The sequence below is a fragment of the Apus apus genome, chromosome 17 (assembly GCF_020740795.1).
Source record: "Apus apus isolate bApuApu2 chromosome 17, bApuApu2.pri.cur, whole genome shotgun sequence".
In the NCBI taxonomy this organism is placed as follows: domain Eukaryota; kingdom Metazoa; phylum Chordata; class Aves; order Apodiformes; family Apodidae; genus Apus; species Apus apus.
Genome location: NC_067298.1, coordinates 2,344,172 through 2,364,612, shown reverse-complemented (window position 1 = coordinate 2,364,612; position 20,441 = coordinate 2,344,172). Strand labels below are relative to the sequence as shown.

The 20,441-nt window shown below is 40.6% G+C and overlaps 1 protein-coding gene across 4 annotated transcripts in view; it reads right to left on the bottom strand.

The window, feature by feature from the left end:
- The window catches only part of MYH10 (myosin heavy chain 10), a 105,394-nt gene that overhangs the window by 71,124 nt on the left and 13,829 nt on the right, over positions 1-20,441 (bottom strand). For all 4 annotated transcript variants that reach the window (XM_051634661.1, XM_051634664.1, XM_051634662.1 and 1 more), the window contains exon 3: positions 18,372-18,528. In XM_051634661.1, coding sequence (XP_051490621.1) covers positions 18,372-18,528 — 157 coding nt within the window. The remainder of the gene's footprint in view (positions 1-18,371; positions 18,529-20,441) is intronic.

The window sequence follows — 20,441 nt, the reverse complement described above, 5'->3', positions numbered from 1 at the left end:
GGGCTACTTGGTTAAAAAATAGTCTCTTCTACACTAGAGCTCTTCAGTTTATCACTTCTTAACAACTAACGGATACAGGTAGCATTGGCCTTGAAACTGAAAGTGGTTTATTTGAAGGCAAAGTACATTTGTTCAATGTGTTGTATCATGACATTTTACCTGTCAATCTACCATGCATTGCTAGTGTTCCACAGCATGCCAGACACACTGTAGAAATTAATTTTCTTACCCAGTTAGTCCTGGAGAAAGTCTACAAGTCCAGACAGTTGTATGCATTTTGTCACTATGAGAAGCTGCAACAAGTGCAGCAGAGCTTTATTTTCTATGTCCAGGAGCTTGAACTAACACAGACCTTGCACAGAAGTTATGAGACAGTCAGGTATGTTACTCCAAACCCACGTGTCTGTCTCCACCTGGACTCTGAACCTCAAAAACTAAGAAAGTTAAGTAAAACCACAGCAAGCTTCAAGTTTTGTCTTCTGATCACTCGCTTATGCTAATGACCAGCTGCAGCATCTAGCAATCAACTAACAGTAACACAAAATTACAGCTTGAAGGCTCAGGATGCAGCTGTTCAGTTCTGGAGCCCCAAATACAAGGACATGGAACTCCTGGAGAAAGTCCAGAGGAGCCCACAAAGATGATCCAAGGGCTGGAGCAGCTCTGCTCTGGAGACAGGCTGGGAGAGTTGGGGTGTTCAGCCTGGAGAAGAGAAGGCTCCAGGGAGACTTGAGAGCACCTTCCAGTGCCTGAAGGGGCTCCAGGAAAACTGGGGAGGGACTTGGGACAAGGGCAGGGAGGGAGAGGACAAGGGGAAATAGTTTTAAGCTAAAACTATGGGAGTTTTAGATTGGATATTTGGAAGAAATTCTTCCGTATGAGGGTGGTGAGACCCTGGCCCAGGTTGCCCAGGGAAGCTGTGGCTGCCCCATCCCTGGCAGTGTTGAAGGGCAGGTTGGATGGGGCTTGGAGCAACCTGGGCTGGTGGGAGGTGTCCCTGCCCATGCAGGGGGTTGGAACCATATGATGCTTAAGGTCCCTTCCCCACCCAAGAAAGAGAGTCTCTCTGGACTCATTCTGAAAAAGATATCGACAAGATTACTAACATGGAAGAGTTTTGGTTTGTTTTTATTTTCTTTTCTCCAAAATAACACAATCTCTCTGCAGTCTTGATTTAAAAGCAGCTGCTCCCGTTCCTAAAGGCTCCTTAGAGCAGGGACTACATACCTGTCAGACTGTCTCTTGAGGGAGCTGAGCCCTTATCTGGCACGTTTGCCAGATTCGTTATCTGGGGCAGGAATGAAGCACTGAACTTCTCATCTTTGCACATACATTTTTATAGTAATTTCAAAAACTGTGTGATTCACTGTGACCCAGCTTCAGCCTCAAGGGCAGCAGACAACAGAACCGAGTTTTAAACATGTTCTCTGTCATAAAAGTCTTAAAAACAATCTGCTATCCTTTGCAAGTTTTAGTAGCATTTTTTTTTGTTAAAGCCACGGAGTTCTGAGGTGGTCCTTCATGGAAACCTAGAAGTATCTGGAAAACATTAAGATTTCCACATAAGTCTTGTGATACTTAAGAACAGACCACCTCGCTCTAGCAAAGCTTTCATGAGGTAACATCACTCTTACATGAGACAGATTTGTAGAAATATATGAAGACTAGACCAACTGAACAAATTCCTTGGCATTGATAAGAAAATCACTGCAGTAAAAAGCAGAACAAACTGCAGACAATTCTCATCTCCAACCTTCAGAGCAAATGAAACAGAAAATACAGATAAATTACTCATGAATAGCGTTAGCAAATGTGCTATTAGTTGCTTCTGTTACTCCCTACAAAGGGTGAGAATTGGTCTGGAATGGCTGAGACTCTGGACAAAGTCACAACAGGTGCATTACATTTTAAGCACAAAATGAGATGATTTAATGTGGAAAACAATTAAATTACTTAGCATAAGTATCTTTCAAGTTACTCCCATATAACCCAAAACAGTTTCATTTATAAGGCTGAGCCAAACTAACAACTTCCAGTCTCTAAGGAAAGTTGTATCACACTTCTGCTGTACCAGCACAGTTTGTCTTCTGAGCAAGACTCTGATCCTTGTCCAATCGTGGGTTAAAGCAACTCAGCCCAGTAATCCAAGATACTCAGTAAATTAACTTAACTCAGTCAGATGAATATAAGCAGGAGGACAAGTATGTGGTAGGAGAGCATGGAATAAGGGGGCCAAGCTCTTATCTCAAGCTATGACATAAGACCAACCCTTTAGTTTTAAACTAATACAAAAGTCCCATTGGAATGTATCACTTCAGAGATAAACAGCTTGGATTTCAATACATCCCAAGGCCTTCAAACTACACTGAAGACCTCAACACTCAAGTTGCACAGAGGAGATTCCTAATTTGACAAACAAAACTCCAAAATCATGTGAGGTCTACAAATAAAAACAAAAATTGATTTTCTGCTTCTGAAATAAGCTTTCTATAGATGAGTATGTTCTTTTGAATGGAAGGATTTGGAAGCACCAAAGCAATATAACCTGACACCTGCTTTTAGTGCTCCTCCCATTGAACCAACAGCTGATTGTGCAGATGCACACGATGCTGGTTCAAGTAACTGATGGAAGTGGCAAAATTCACTTCTAAAATGCATCAAGGAGCTCTTGTACCTCTTGCACCAGTTACCCACGCTCTGGTCACCCCACCTCCCCCTCCCGCCTCCAACCAACAGACTAGACCTAACAAAACCCCTCTTAACTCTGGGGAAGAATCCAGATGTACATTAAACACATTTGTTGGGTAATTGGTTCAGACCGGATGTTCTGAAAAGTTGTAGCCCAAAGCTATCCAGTCTGTCTACAAAAGAATCACTGTATTTTAACAAAGCAGCTTTTCTCGAAAGCATGACTTAGTTCTGCTTGGGTCACACTATAGTCATTCATAAATTGATATAAGATAACCAAACAGAAAGGGGAAGAATCTGTCTTCAAGTTTCCTACTGAAACTCAAAGGCAGAAACATTGCAAGCACAGAAGTTTTAGCACAGAACAGAGCTTACATCCTCTACAACTGTTACTGCTCCAATTCCCCTTTACTACAGAGACATTTTAAGTATTTCAAGTGCCCAGATCTGTTGTTATCCCTCACAACCTGACTTGGAAAGAATGAATGGTCATTTGGAGCTATCCCACACAGTGAGCTGCCCAACTAGAAAACCATTTTTTGAGCTTAACACAGATACTTAAATCTATGAAAACACTTCCACAGATGTTACCTGCTTTCAGATTTAACAGAACTCTGATTGCTTTCACAGCAACTACAGTTCTTGTCAAACACAGGCACAGCCATACCAACACTGTCTCACAGTCCCACCACCCTTGCTAGAAGACGCTAGAAGCATCTTCCCTCTTGCATCCAGCCTTAATTTAGGCAAGAACATGACATAAGTGTGCCAAGGTAAAAAGGTTAATTCTAGAAAGGCACTGAAAATGGATGTATTAACCTGCTTTCCTGAATCAAGCTGCAGAAAAAGCTATGGTCTGCTACACATCAACCAGCAGGAAATTTGAGAGGAAAACGGTTCTTATCAAGGGTTGTCCTTCCTAAAAACCAAGTGCCAGACTCTTGCAGATCATTCATTTTGACATAGCCTTTCCTTTCATTTCTCCAAAGAATGAAACAGTTACAAAATGCCACTAATTTCTGTAGCTGGGATAACCAAAAAAGTTGATGCTTTTGTTGAAGTGGCAGAGGGCAACTTCTTAAGTGGGAGAAATTATCTTTCCAAAGGGAATCAGTGGTGCAGGGGGGATGGAGGGTTCTTGTTTATTTTTAAACAGTATTTAATACTCAGGTGCCATAGCCTATAAACCAAGAAAAGCTTGGTTCCCTGGTCAATAGCCTTGTTTGTTGTGGATGTCAGGCTTGGAAGACCTGTGTATATTTGCCCTCTGCTGTAGGTGAACAGGCTCAAATATCAATCTATTCAAGGATATTTAAAAATTGAATTCCTGACAAGTTCTGTGAAAATGGGTCACTGCCTGAAGGAGAGACACCTTCCCATCACCACAGATTTTGCTGCTGCCAGAGCATTCACATTGGGTCAGAAATGCCACAAAGCATTAGAAAGCACATTGGTGGTCTGACAATCTGCTATTCTGTGAGATCAAGCTCTGAATATTTTTTCTTCTTCTTTTGTTTAAACCAAGTCCTACTGGACTGATAAGCATGGAAAGAGATCTGGTTACAGGGATGAAGCATGCCTTTATATTTTGTGTTTGTCTTTAAAATGTTGCTTAGTAACTTCATAAACTATCATCAAACACTTAACACTATGAAGTGACTTGCAACAAACATCTCTAACAAGCATAACAGGAAGACTGACAGGCACAAGTTTGTTTGCTGAGTACCCACCTTACTGCAAACCAAAGATACCCTGACACACTTCTGCTCACCATGAGATTCCTGCAATAGCATAGCTCATCCTACATTTCACCTCTGCTTTCAGCTGTGCAGTAACAAGCCTTGCTAGGTACAGCTGAGTCATTCCATATACATTCTGCAACTTCACAAAAAGACAAGGGCACTTTACAGGAACGCAGTCAGTATTTCACAAACAGAAGCCCAGTAAACATTCAAATTAACTTTAAGAAAGCATGTTATTTCCTAACACTATAAAGCTGACATTTCAAGTTAAAATACCCAAATTTAATCAAGCCAGTACTGACTAAGGAAGCTGAACCTACTCAGGCCCAAAGCATCTGATGTGATATATCCAGCAGTGCTAAAGGAGCTGGACAGTCGTTGTCAGGTTACTCTCCTTGGGAGGTTTCAGGTGACTAAAAGGGGGGAGACATCACAGGTATCTTCAAGAAAGGTCAGTAGGATCATTGCACTACCCTTTTAAAAGCCAGAAGGAACCTCTGGAGGTCAGAAATTATCAAGGACACTGGCTCTCTTTAGGGTGCTTTAGAAAAGCATCTCCCTGTGTACCTTGAAACACATTTCTCTTTTCTTGCCATCATCAGAATGTTGATCTGTTGGCTGGTTTTTTTACATGCAAGTCTTATTTCTTTGAAACTGCCAAAGCAATGAACTTGCAGAAATTCTCATCCTTTGTCCTAAAAGGTGTAACACTAATTTATACTAGAAGTAAGATTCAACTCAGGTGCATCCTACTCCTTTTACAGGTATCCAGTGGCTCCAAGATTTCAAATATTTCTATCAGTTTTGCTTCATCAGTGCTCAGATACTTTTCCCACAAAACAATGAAAGCCCCCAATGCTGTCTCAGGTCATAGAGAATTGTATCCAAACTCTCTCTCCAGCCCAATGCCATCCACTTCGAAGACAACTTCAACAGGGCTATTTTAAATCAATTACCAATGCCCACCTTTGTTTACCGAGTATTTCCTATAGAGCATGATACAAGACCCAGGCAGCCCGAGTCTACTACATTTTCCCTGCCTAGAAACCAGCCCCCTGAGAAGGCTGTCAGGCTGAACTGCCACAAACCACTTTTGACATACCAGTATTTCAGTCTTGCCTTGTTTGTGTACTACTTGGTCTATTTACTCCAAGACACCTCCAACATCTTCAGTGAGGGGCTGAGAATTTGCCCCTGCACTGTGGGATGGGGGCATTGATGTAGACACTCTGTAGGTGCTCCTGCTATTTGTGAAGTTAAAATAACAAAAGCTTAAAAAAAAATAAAATGTGGTTCTATCCCTTACTCAAAAAGATGTGAGACAAATCACAACAGCCACACTTGAGTTGTGCTTGCTGACTGACTGCTCAGCATGCCGAGTTAATTATTGATATTAAATGAAGCATAGCAGAGGTCAGTCAAACCCAAGTCACGGTTTACCCTGCAGCTTGTTTATGGTGAACCCTAGCACTGAATACACGTATTTCTTGCATGTCTACAGCAGACTTCATGACCACATTCATTTCTGGCTCCCTCACCCAGACAGCTCAAGCTGCTGCACAAGCACTCCAGCACAGACACAGCAGAGTGGCAACCTAGCACAAGCAAACCCTGGGAGAACAAGCCAAGCTACAAATTGAGGCTATTTTAGAAGTCATGAGTTAGGTATTTGCAACATGAGCTTGAAATCACCCAAATTCCTAAAGAAAATTGTGACATTTGTTTTCAGAGTTGCTAGCCAGGGCTGAATCAGCAAAGGAGAAAACAAATAGCAGTTAGCCTGCGTTCTGCCCACTTAATGAACTGTGGGTAGCTTCTCCATTACATTCCAGATAGAACTGGAATTTTTTTGTTTTAGCACTCATTAAGTCTGAAGAAGCTCAAACATGGTTTATATTTTCACAGGCAGTCTTTCAGTACCTTTATTAACTAACATTAAGAGAAGCTTTTGTAAGTCTAACTTAGAGACTTGTTTTAAAACAGAGTTGCTTCATTTGTGAGCTTAAGTTAACAGGTAACATGTTCCTTCCCTAACCAACTAAGTCAAACAGGGATGGATTTAAAACAAGACTTGCAAACTCCCCTTGTCTATTAGGTAACACCAAGTGTATTTAGCCTTTTGGAACAGGTGACTGCTGTAATTCAGGAGAGGAGAATACAAGTCAGCCTTCAGTTTGGAGAATGACCAGAGAAAAATGCACGGTCCTGAGAGCTGATCCATGTTGTGAGCAATGCCCAAGATGTACCAAGAGTCCCTGAGATGAGGAAGGAAACAACCTGAGCTGTGGGAGTGTTCCCCAAGCACCAGAGCACAGAGCCAGCGGGGCCAGCTACACCAACTGCTGGGACTGATTTACCAGCAAAGACAACAACTGGTTTTCACACAAGTATTTAAGGCAACTTAGCTGAAGGGCAGTAATAATCTGTAAGGCAGCAACTTCTTAAATGGCTCCAGCTAGAGCTGCAAGGACTTGCTCACTTATGCTTATTGTTCTTCAGATGACACAGGTGAGCAGCTGGTTCCACATAAACATCAGAAACAACTTCTTTCCTGTGAGAGTGACAGAGCCCTGGGACAGGCTGCCCAGAGAGGCTGGGGAGTCTCCTTCTCTGCAGACATTCAAACCCCCCTGGACACGTTCCTGTGTGATGTGCTCTGGGTGACCCTGCTCTGGCAGGGGGTTTGGGCTGGGTGATCTTTCTAGGTCCCTTCCAACCCCTAAGATTCTGTGATCAGTTCTCAGCCTTCCTGATTTGTGGCTCCCAAAGAGCTTTCCCAGTAGAAACGAGCAACTCCTAGATCTTCTACACAGGCCATCCTTATACTTTATTTGCATGCTGCTTAGAAGTAACCGAAGTAGCAGTTGGCAAGCCACAGGCTGGGAAAGTTAAGACTGTAGAGTATTCAGTATTGCAGTGGTTTCTATTCTCTATCAGCCCTGCTTAAGTTGTCCTGCTTCCCATGTAGTACAACTTTCCCTAGACAAAGATTATATTGTCAACTCAAGCAATGATTTAATATCTGCTATTTAAGCTCACTCATTTAACTTTTGCTCTTCTCTTTCCTAAACAAATGAGCAAGAACAAGCCACTTCACAAAACAGGCTGTGAAGCAGCTTCCACTCTAGTGGACTCTTTCTGAGCTGTTTTATGATGCCTGAACCCCACAAGTTTGGAATGATAGGAAGTATGATAAGAGTACACAGCTAGGCTTTCCAGTTTCAGCACATGGTCAATGGTTTGGCTTTTTGTTCTCAGTCACACACAGGACAGGACACAGACCATCCAGCACATCAGCCCAGCCCCAGGGAGGTCAGCCACACTAAACATACCAGTGATTGTAACACATTGCCTGGCAATAGCTAAGCTAAAAAGTCATCAGCATTTTTCTGGTGGATATTTTCTAAGACTCATAACAAACCCCCTGATGAGTATGTTTAACTGAAAATATTTTAAGCCCCAGATTTGCTGTAGAGACTTCTCACACCTCTGTTCTCCAGTAGTGGAGTAATTACTTTTTCCAATCACTGAACACCATAACAAGTTCTAAAACACTTTCCCAAGAGAACATGTAAAAGCCATTGTTACAGTCTCAGGAGATATTTCAGGAAACTAAAGCTCATGAGCTTCCACCACTTTAAATGCCAAACTGTTGAGGCTACCTTGGGAGTGTACAGCACAACCAACTTCATGTGCTGTGCAGTGTTCAAGGGAAACATTTGTCTACAACTGAGATTTTGGAGAGGGGATGGATATCTCAAGTTAAGGGAGACAGTTCTAACATTAAAATCCTTTCTCCAAAGAACCCAAGTTGATCCTACTTTCTTATATTTTAAATACAGATATCCTTTAGGTTTGATTCTGAGTAGTTTTCTTAAGAAGTTCAACAATTCAGAGAATAAACAACACACTTCCCCTACCATCTTGTGCCTAAATCACCAAGTTCTCAATAAACTTCATTTCAGCACAACAACTGAAATGGCACAATATAGATCCATGCTTCAGCTTTTCAAGAACTCAAAGGTATGTTCAGATCTCCTTTCCTTTGGAGAAAGACATTGACCTTCAATTCTTTAAGGTCAAAAGAGCTTCTACTCACATGCACTTGTGTATGCACACAGATGTTTTCTTCTCCCCTTTTCCATTTTAATAAACATAAGCATCCTACATTCTTTATGCTATTTACAGAGTGAAATAATTAAAACCCTCTTCTCTGTTCTTTGAGCACAGACCTGACACAAACATTTGTTTCTGGAAGTACAAAACATTCAGAGAGTTTCACATCTGCTGATAATTAAAGTAATCCTTCCCTATCAGAAATGGTTGTGAATAACAACTGTGTGCCAAGTGCCTTCAACTGGTGGGTTTTTTTCTGTGAAGCTTAATACTGTTTCCACCTAAAAATCTAGTGTATATTAGGCATGGGCTGATAATACCTCCCTATGGAAAGTAGGAGGGAAACAGATAGAGCATGTCCCCACAAACTACAACTTTTCTCCACCCATTTTCAGCACCTATGTGGGAAACTGTTCTTTTCTTCCCCACATAAGTCTAAAGTCTTCCAGCCTTGGTCTTCAATAAGAAAGAGATGTGGAAAACAAGGATACCATAAAGAGGAGAATAATCATTGTAGAAATTTTTGACCCAGCAAGTATTGTGCACTCATTTCCCTGTGGTTTTGTGCAGAAAAACTTAACCTCATCTTTGAAATCTATTTCATTTGAGATGCTGAATGTCACCATGCACAATTATTGCTTTAGAAAGAGATACAATGACATTTTGCCAGTTGCCTCTTCTTGGCCCCTTAACACTTCAGTAAAGTAAGAAATTATACTTCTGGAAAGCTTCTCAGTAAGGACTAAGCTCCAAGCAGTCCTAATAAACTGTGCTACAGTTCCCAATAGTCTCTTATGAGGCAGCTGCAGGTTCCTGCACTCCCTCTGATATAGCAAGGTAGACACATCCAATCAGACTCCAGATCATACTCCAACAGCAGATAATGTAAGGACAAAATTAGCAGGTAAGGACAATTGCCCACAACACTTTCCCAGCAGCCAGCAAATTCTGCTATTTCCTGATCCATTATCTTCAGACTTTAAGTCACATATTCATCAAATGGTGTCTTGGACATGCACAGGCTCTCAGCACCAACTATAACCTGAGGCACAGACTACCACAGTTTAGCTATGCTGTTAAAAAAATTGCTTCTTTTTCTTGTTTTGAACATGTCACATGTGAATTGCAAGTAATGACCCTTTGTTCTTGCATAGGAAGGGATGGGGTGGGGAAGGATCAGTACAGTACTCCTTCTCCTTGTGCCACTTCACATTTAGACCTCTGTTATATCTGACCTGAATTATTATTATTTCCATGCTAAACACAGTTTTGATAATTTCAGTTGCTCTTTGAGTCTCTTCCTGTCATATTTCCTCTCCACCCAAAGCAGGGAAAAGCCAGAGCTACATAGTGCTGCAGATAAAATATATTACAACTCCGTGGCAAAAGTGTTTCCTGGTTTGATCCCTTTTCCAGTTACTCACCACATTCTCTAATTGATTTGTAACCACTGCTGAACAGTGAATTTAGATTTCCACAGATCTGTTTCATCCCCCACAGCTCCTCTCAAGCAGTAACAGCTCCAACACCACTCAGGTGTGCCACTCCACAGCAGTCTCACACATTATTTTAACCTCCTGGGCTCTCATTTTTACTGCCCTGGATAACAAGTTAAACCAAGCAGCCCCACCAAGCAGCAACCTCTTCTCTTTTCCGGACAAGAAGCTTATAAACAAGAAGTATGAACACAAGCACAAGTTGCACAGGGTTTTCAGCAGTAACCTTGTCAAACAGTAAAAGCAGAAAACAATGGGCAAGATGGACCAGTCTTGAACCACTTCTTTACATATATTAAGGCCTTTCCTAGTATTGCAATTACTAAACAACCTCTGGTTAGGATCATGATCAATTATTTTCAGAAGGCCATGCAGGTGATATCAGACAAGCCCTCCCTTGGCCAGACAGATTCATACACAGATCAATGCATTTGCCAGGCATTACTTCTATTTTTAAAAGCCATGTGTGGTCTTTATTCATGACAATTTGCATATATATATTCCTGCAAAGGCTAGTTCTAGACTTTGGAATAGTTTTTACATACATGTTTGGCTCCAGTCATGAGCATACTGGTCTTCATATGCCCATCATGAGATGGCACCCAGTAGCTAACATCTGTGTGCTTTGGTACCAAGTGTTTCATGCCAAACTGTCCACATGCAGCACAGTTTGCTATTCAGCTACCTCATCTCTAGGCTTACAAATTGGGTTCTTGCAGTTTGCTACTATCAGTTTTCTATTTACTAATCCTTCAGCTTGAGATTCCCCGATATTTAAAAAACAAACAAAAAAACCCAACCAACAAAAAACATTCCCAGCCTGAGAACTTCCCCAAGCAACTTCATAGCAGACACACAGAGGTAGCTGCATTTTTCTCTGATTTTGTATCTGGGTTTGCCTTCTACACATCATGTGATGGTTTTACCATCACACTGAAAAAGCCCTAGAATAAAAGGAATTTTAAAGCCCTAGAGTATTTAGAATGCCATGAGATTTTGTTCACCTTGGTGTATGAAACAGCAGACTAAAGGTACACACCTCTGAATCACTGAGGAAAGTGCACAGTCTGTCAGGAGTACCTAAGTAGCCAAACACCTGGAAGCATTAGGTATGGACAAGTGCAAGGAAGCTGGATACACACTGAGATCCAAACGGGCAATTCTGTTGGTGATAGCAGCTTTGGGCTATTGAAGACAGACCAGAACACCACCAGCAGCCCCTCACCACTTCTGTCCACTTGCTAAGTGCTAAAAATTACTCCTACTTCTTGCTGCTTCCTTGTCAGATTTTAACAATGAAATTTAAAAGGAAGAGGGAAGAAAAAGGAGCTGCCGCAATTACTATCAGCAGCAGTCATGGCACAGCTCAACTCTTAGTACAACACCCTGGAGGAATGCAGACAACTGGCAAAAACCAGTTATTGTGCAAAACACACACCACCTCCCAGAGCTGTTACAGTGCAACGTGCTGTCAGGATGAGAATGCATTTAAGTTTTTGTTGCACAAGCAATAATGTCTTGATCTATGTCATCTGAAGGCTAAAGCCAAGCAGAAGTGAATTATCCATTTCACAACTACCTAGAAAGAAATGGAATTTAAATTAAGGCTTCAGAGCAGAAGCAGGTGTTGGCTGAGTAATTATGCATGAAATTATTAATCTCATTAATGATTTCATAAGTTGAATTCCTGTCTGTAGGCTAGTACAGTCATAATTCACTTATGAGGCCAGCTTGCATAGCAAGTTTTAAAATTAAATTCACAGAATCCTAGAATGGTTTGGGTTGGAAGGGACCTTAAAGATCATCCAGTTCCAACCCCCCCTGCCATGGGCAGGGACACCTCCCACCAGACCAGGTTGCTCCAAGCCCCATCCCTTGAACACTTCCAGGGATGGGAATTGCACAACTTCCCTGGGCAACCTAAGAACTTACAGTTCTTCTCTCCACACAGCAAAACAAATCACCATCAGTTGGTCAGAACATCAACTCAAAAGACTATGGCACTGGCTAATCTGCTGCAACGCTTCCAGAAGTGGGGAGCAAACAGCCAGAACACCAAGCAAACTAGAAATTCTTTATGCAACAATTGTCACTCCTGTCTCATTTTAAAATAAGAAAGTTACTTCTTGAATTTAAACAAAAAAAATTAAGTCAACCACTTCAAGTAACACTTCTATGCAACTGAGCCTCAAGAAAAAAGTTGTTTACTGTCAGTATCATCATGCCTAATTAAGTTTGTAACTTGGAGGTTGAACACCAATAAGGAGCAGGAATCTAACCACATTTTGACACAGAAAAAGACAAAGGTCAGGTACTATTGTCACAAGCACTAAGGTAGTGAAACTTCTGTAACAGTAACAAAAAAGGTAAGAAAAAGACAGGACAGTATACTATAATCCAATTCTAAAAATGATGTTTGAGTTTGTTTAATAAGTAATTGCTATTGATGTCACTCAGAGATGCTCCAGCAAGACACTAATGTAAACCACAACAATAACTTCAGAGTCACTGAAGCACACAGATGTAACACCAAGAGACAGAACAGAAGAGTGAGGGGAAGGAGATGAAATATTGCACAATAGGTGCAGCTGACAGAAGCATTTATCATTTTACTTCAAATTCAAAAATAATGAGGCAGAAGACCGTTTCAGCATGATGGATTTCAGTTTTTTCTACTTAATTTCTTGCTTCAAGAACCTCTTTCCCCCCACTCAGCTTTATGATCACTGTAGATCACATTCTTATTGGTATACAAACCAATCTTGCTGTTACTGTTATTGTCACCTAAGTATTTATATTGATGGCCTGACTGGACAAAGTGAAAACACAGAAAGCACAGCATAACAATAAAGAGACCTATAAATCCTTCACACACATTCACCAAGCAACTAGTTCTGCTTAGGGTGCCATCCTGCACTTTGTTAAAAAGATTTGGGGAATCTTTTAGTAAGCCAAGATGCAATGGAAATATGAAGTGTATTAATTGCATTTATAACTGGATCTATATACTCCTCAAGTAACAGAATGTTAAGTGATCATTCCCAGGCTTTTTAGTCTTAGACCATATTTTCCATCTTCCCTTTGAAGATTTAATACACCTTTAAAGAAAAGAGTTACAATGTTTTCGTTTCAATTCTTTTCTTCCTTATTTTTTTTGGGGAAAAAAAAAAACAAACCACACCAAAATAAAGGTCCCCAGAGGCAGGACTTAAATCAAGATTATCTAAAAATATAGATCAATATGATATTTTTAAGAGAAAACTATTGCATCTCTAGGCAGTACTGGCTTCTCCAACACCAAGTGTTCACTTCATGTCCTGCGCCGTTTCCGATAAACCTTCTCTGCAACAGGATTAAAGGCAGTCCTAAAATATCAGTGCTAATTTAGTGCTCATCAAGATGTCCTCAGGGAAACAGAAGAGACTAAGCATAATTATACAAGAGTAATATTAGTAGGCAAGCTGGTCTTTGGCAACAAGAAGCAAACAAGTTTTCCTTAATATTGCTTTCAAAGCACTTTTAGGAGTCAATGAATAAAGAGGCAAATAAAACAATGCCATGCTTCCTCTAGAGAGACACTGGGACAATAGGAAGGGAGGAGGGAGAAGAGAAAGCCAAGTATGGTAAAAGCACTGGAGAAAAATTTGTTAGTGTTACTTTCACACAAGTCTCCCTTGCTACTAAAGTAAAAGTCATAGATTAACTGTTAGACTCAAGAATTAGCTTTGTTAAGAAAATCCCAGTCCCCCTCAAAACATTTTCTTCTTACTGCCTCTAAATTTTAGCAGTACAGAAGAACACTAGCAAGTCTTTCAAATTGTATTACCAAACAGAATTAAGGTCAATGTTGTCACAGGGATTAGGATACCAATTCCTTATGACCATGTCAACTGTCCAGCAGCTGTGAAAAGCTCAGTCTAGCATGCTCTGGTGAAGCACACCAGCTCCAACCCTACACATTCATGCATTTGATTTCTGTCTAGGGCTGAACAACCCCAGTGTGCCTGGAAGCCCCTGGGTTATGAGTACTTAGTGCTTCAACATAACATTAGGAAAATGAAGTGAAAGCACAGGAGAAATCCACTAAACCACCTGTGAAGTAACACTTACCCTACTACCACACTACTTTGAAAAATAATTACTAGGGGAAAGAGAGGGGAAATCCAGTATGTAAAGCTGAATTGCATGTTATTATCTCCTGAGGTCAAGGCACCAGGCAATGAGTCTTTTCCTGAAGAGAAATCCTGACTGCCATAACCAGAACGCAGCCAAAGCCTTGCTTGTTTTTAAGAAGATTGTGCTCACATTTAATCTTTGTTACAAGTCTTGCAGTAAAGGCAACCCTTCCAAGACCCAGCAATCAACGAGGTCTGATTTTCCTTGCAAAAGTTGTCTCCAATCCCTAGTGCATCACAGCTGCACCACCACTGAACTGCTCATCTGCTACACTCAGCCACTGGCAGCAGCTCTGCACCTCACTCCTTGGGACAGCAGCTTAAACCAATTCCACACACCTCTCTGGAGAGCACTATTCCCTTTCCAGAATGGGAAACTGGGCTTCTTGAACACACTCTGCTTTACTGCTCTTTGCCCCCACCCCTTTGTCCTCTATGTTTAACAAGCACTGAACCAGATTTTCAGCCTACTCTCCTCCTCACTAAAGGGCAGGATGAAAGCTGACTTGTAAAGAACTGCAGGGCTGAAGGTCCTGAACAGGAAATTCTTCAAGGGGACAAGAAGAGAGAAGCAGCTGGGTGACTGGCAGTTAACAACATTTCCATACCACCTTTTCCTGGCACAGAGTGTGCTGTGAAGTGCAAGGCTCCATTTCTATCCCCAGTCTAACAAAATGAAGTACTTCCAGCAGCATTTCAGACAAGGGGTAACTACTGAGATGCACACGTATCAGTTGGTTCTGCTGACCCAAAAATAAAAAACCCCTTGTGCTTTCATAATCTAAAACAGAATTCTCTATTTATTTTTTTCATTTAAACACAGGATTTAAAACATACAAAGTTTAAGTTTAGCAGAAACTTCAAGCTGATCTCAAATCATCCATGCTCCAAATTTGAGGCATGAAAGCATTAAGATATATGGTAACAGTTTACTCCCTGTGCCAAATATACCAGCACAGAAAAACTGTGTTTTAAGACACAAGGTTGCTCAAAGTCACACCCCAAGCTCAGGGATCCTGTTTTTCTATCACATCTAGAAAATTAGTAGTTTGTGATTAGTTATAGGGAAACTAAACATTATTACACTGAGCAGGCCAGGAAAATACAGCCAAACATTTTCATTGACCTAATTAGTGGCTAAGGTACTTCTATAAGGGTATGGTCACACTATCCAAAGGAATTGCATTCCTATGGTTTCAGTTTCAGGTTTGAATCCTAATAATTAAACTTCAGATGTCAAATTCTGGAAACATAGCAGATATTCATATAAAAAGAACCTGTGAATATGCTATCATAGCAATAGCACAACTTACAAAACTACTGAAAAAAATATCCTCCCCTACCCCACACTCTCTACTACCCTGTCTCTATCTCCCAAAGCAACTGAGTGCACAAACGTGGAGATGAGCTACAGAAGAACAGTTTTAATAACTTTTCAGCAAAAACATCTTGGTCAAGGATTCTGGTGCAAATAAATGCTAGCAGAGACCTCTGATGACAATCTGAAGCACTGTGATTAATACAGCTAGTTCTTGCCTCAAGTTCTATTACCCAAAAGTTTCTGATACACGTTTTCTGTTTCATTTGTTTAAGACTGAAAGTCTAGCAAAGCATAAGGCACAGTTAGAAGATTAAGGATGTTTTGTGCATTATGTTAAATATTTGGCAGGCAAGGAGAACCTCAGTCTCCCTACCAAATTCTAGGCACACTCAGCAAGCACTTGACCTTGCATTGCCACGGATAACCAAAAAATAAGTTTAATACTGTCATACTCTCCAACAGTCAAGCCAAGCATTATTTGATGCTCTAATGACTAGAAATCTAGTTGTAATTGCAAGTTTTACTTATATGGAGAGTTACATTCAGTTCCGTGAAGTGTCTCTGTCTGCATTGGGTCCCATCTAGAGGCTGTGGTAGCTGAGAGGGACCAGCTCTGAGCAGTGCTGGTGCCAGACTTGTGCACTCACCCTGCTGTAGACACACCACTCCTCATCAAGATTGATCACTGTTTCACAGGACTTTGCACAGCCAGGGTGACTGTAAAAGATCAGTAAGTCTCACATTTCATGCAAGCACATCTCCAGAAGTCTGCAGGCCACCTTTCTCCTCAAGGAAGCAATGCTTCACAAGGCCATTATAAAAATCAGAAGCAGCACTGTTTTCCTCTGGAGATCTCTTCCTCTGATCCAGCCCAATCAGACAAGAATGGTTTGATTAGTAAAATACTTGTCAAGCACAAAGCTGCTAATGCTGTTCCAGAGTTTTTCCTTATCCTTGGCAACACAACTGTGAAGGCAAACCATCAATGGAAAGTTCACTGGCTGACTGCCATGACTTGCTAAAATAAACAGAGAGTAGATCCATACAGGTAAAGGGCACTAGAAATACAGATTTAGTTAATCTTCCCTAATAAACTGATCCTGTTTCATAGTTTCCATCTGTTCTTATTCCAGTCTATGGATTCATTCTTTCAAACAAGGAATTCAAATCAAAATCAAAAAGAAAGCAAGCTCAGAAAGACACCAACAAAGTTTTGCTACAAAATATAAAATTCCATACCCCAGTATAGAAAGAAAAAAACAAAAAACTGTGACCAAACATAATGTGATTTTTTTTTTTATTTCATCTCCCAAAAATAGTAAAACTTGTATGAAGCAAGATCTCCAGAGATCCAGATCAGTACTAGCATGGTATGTGAACAAATATATGGAGCACCTGAAGTGTGATAAGTACTGACATTGACTTACTTTATTAGAGGACATTTGACTCAAGAACTTTTCAAAAGTTCTTGAGACAATTTCAAAAGATAATGTGCTTTTGGAGTGGGAAGCCCTTATCCACAAACCACTTGAGACTGCTAGGAATAAACTCCTTATAATAATCTTAAAGTTTGCTCTGTTCTTCCACACACTCATTGTCAGGTGTCCTCTGATCTGAGCTGTTAGAGGCTGTTGTTCTGGTCAAGGCACCATATTTTTTCTTTCATAAAAACACAAAAACAGAGCCCCAAATATCCACTGAGGAGTGTGACAAAACTTGGCCTCGATTTGCAGCTCTCCCATTGCTTGTCCTGGTATCACCCCCTCAGTGGTGATGACAGTTTCTCCTGGGGTGAAAGAGCACTCAGCAATCCAGCAGCCCCTCGTTTATTATTAAGCAGCCCTAAAGACATAGGAACAGCTCAAGAAACAAAGACCTACAGCCATTTATTTAAAGACATGTCTTTTTTAAAAGAAAATTTACATTTAAATAGTTGGTTAACCTGGTAGCAGAAATAGTGTTTTCTTAGTTTGTGTGAAGCAGGTCAAAGAGCTTTTAACCCACTTTCAGTGCACCATATACTATACCACTATACCAGCTATATATAGCAGTTTTTCAGACCTGCTTCTTCATCACACACAACTTTTCTAGACACAACAGGCTGGTGTTCCCACATCAGTAAACCAGCCACCTAAACATGCCCCAGTACAGCACAGCACAGCACGAGCTGTATTTCCAACACACTCTGCCAGAAGTGCAATTTTACAAGTTCAACAGCATGTGTTTATTTTAACACATTTATATCATGTCAGATTCACAGTTTTCCTGTTTGTCCAGCACAGCCTTAAAGCCAAAATTCAAAGCATGTGCCCACCATGAACTTACTGTGCTGTGCTACTGCCATGACCTACACCAGGTGGCAGAAAAATAAATTCAGAAATCTTCAAGGTTAAGTATTTCCTTGACCTCATTTTGAACTCAAGCATATTACTGTTTCATTGTCACTTCAGATTACTCATCAGCTGCCAAAATACCAACATTTTTATAGAATTAGAAAGACAAGTCATTAACATACTTCAGCTTTTCAGTCACACTTTTTCATTCTTTCTTCACTCAAAGCCATTGCACTCATGTCTTCTGACATGAATCTGACCTCTTCCTTTTTTAAGAAGTATTTCTGCTACAACAACTTTCAGTGCCACCAGCTGGCACAGTACAGGTCCTGTTAGTGTTAGTTTGCTTCTTTGTCTCAATCTCCAAGTTCTTGCTATCCCTTTATAGTACTAGAAAAGATTTGGATGGTGTTATAAATTACTAAGTATCTGGATAATGAAAATCCTGAGCTTTAGGTACATTATGAAGAGTTGACAACTAAGTGTTAAGTAATTCTTACCTTGTAGCATGCATCTATAAGCAGATTCAGATATTGCATAAATGTGGGGTGGCATTTCATGGCGCTTCTTCCCTCTGTACATCTCAATAATGTTTTCTGAATAGATCGGGAGGTTCTTGTAAGGATTTATAACTACACAGAACAGCCCTGAATAGGTCTGAAAAAAAAACAACACACACCAGACATTTCTGTTAGCAAACAGTATTGAAACAGAGGAATAAAGAGCAGAAAAAAAAATATTATAGAACCTGTGGAAAAAGTTACCTTAGAACAAAATTTAGGTCCTTTTTGTTGAGCAACTCCAAGTACGTGCTATATTCAAATTAGTGGTTTCTAGATCTCTTAAAAGGCTCTTTAATTACCTGCATTAAAAGTAATTTAAAGATAATACGTAGAAGTAAATATGAAGTGGAGCATCTGACCTCTTTCCCATAGGTATTTAAATCTCCCATTTGCCAAGTTACAGGATTTATGGACATCTTTTCATGTTCAACTCCTTCACTAAAATGTGCATTCAACATTTTTTCATTTTTGAAGGAACTGATCATATCGATTACTCTAGTAAATAATTAAGATAAGGAAAAAGCCTATTTCCAACTACCACTATTTCTGCTGTCCTACTGTTTCCTCATTGCTGTGTCTTTCCTGCTCATCAGCCTTTCTCAGTCCCAAAGCAGTCTCCTCCTGGAGAGGTCATTCATTCCCTGCAGTGTCCCAGCCCAGCTGATGGATAGCCTGGCAGCTGGCACTGCAGACCTTTCATAGTCTGGTTTGTAGAGTTGATACTGAACAGAAGTTACCAGGGCTACTTTAATATCAAGAAACTCAAGCACAAGTTTTTTGCTGCTTATTTCTTTGCCTCTTATTGCAACATTTCTGTTTAGTCAGATAATGCCTCAAGTTTTACAGAATTGAGCACGCACTGCAAATAATCCAGGGGTCTGCACTTCCCTGTGAATGAAGTCTCAAAGGCTGCTTCACAACTGATTAATCTCTGCTACACAGAAGTTATTTATAAGGATGTTATCATGTAAGTATTCATACAAGAAAAATGTAGAGAGGCAGCCCCTCATACTTTGTTATCTGGGAGTGCCAGATGAGCACGCTCTGGCTGTAGGGGCCCTGCTTCAAAGGGTCAGCTCACAGCTCTGCACCATCCAAAAAACGAGAGCTAATCCAATGTGCTTCCCTGAACCAAGGCATCCAGATGGCTCTTGTCTTTTCTTAACCAACCTAAACTGATGGTTTTAAGAAAGTAAAATCTCTCTGTTGACCTTTATTTCATTGCACCCTGTGAAAGTATATTCTCTTTGGTCATTAATACTATTTACAAATTTACTAGCATGGAAACATTAGCACGAGAGGCCAGTTTTGATAGAAGCAGGGAATCTGTTTCTGAATGTCAGGAAAACTGTTTCCCACATTTGCAGGCTGAGAGAAGGCCTGGAAATAGTGAGCAGACAGCATGAACAGCTGTTGAGAGCCTGTAGTATGAAGCAGGTAACTCGTGATTCTTACACCCATTAATATAAAAAAAATATTTCTGCTACTTTTGTATGAACAGAGTAGCTGAAATTCCTGATCTGCCTTTTTTTAATACATAAAAAATAATATTTGGTTCAAAAGATGCCCTAGTCTTTCTAGAACTACAAGAGGTTCTGGAAAGACAGGTGATTTCTGAATCAAGTCAGGAGCACCAACAGTAAAGAAAAAGAACTTGGTTTTGTGCCTGCTGTCCTGACATAAGGACATCTTATGTCCTTATAGGAAAATAATCTTTCCACTTTGGTCAGATCTGCTGGATGATAAGCACCTGCAGCACCTTTACCCAGCCAAACGTCTTTGGTAATAAGGTATTTATTTCTCAAGAGAAAGGAAAAAGATGTTATCAGGTCAACTGACCCAAGCATAAAGAACAACTTATCAGTCATTAACTCAACATAAGCATGGAGCTGTTGGCAAGTGAGCAGCTCCTCCCCTGCCTCATGTTCCTACCCTGTCCTTCCTGCCAGCATCAGTGCCCTGCAGTAACTTACCCAGCTAGATACTACTGAAGAGAAGTTTTTTTTA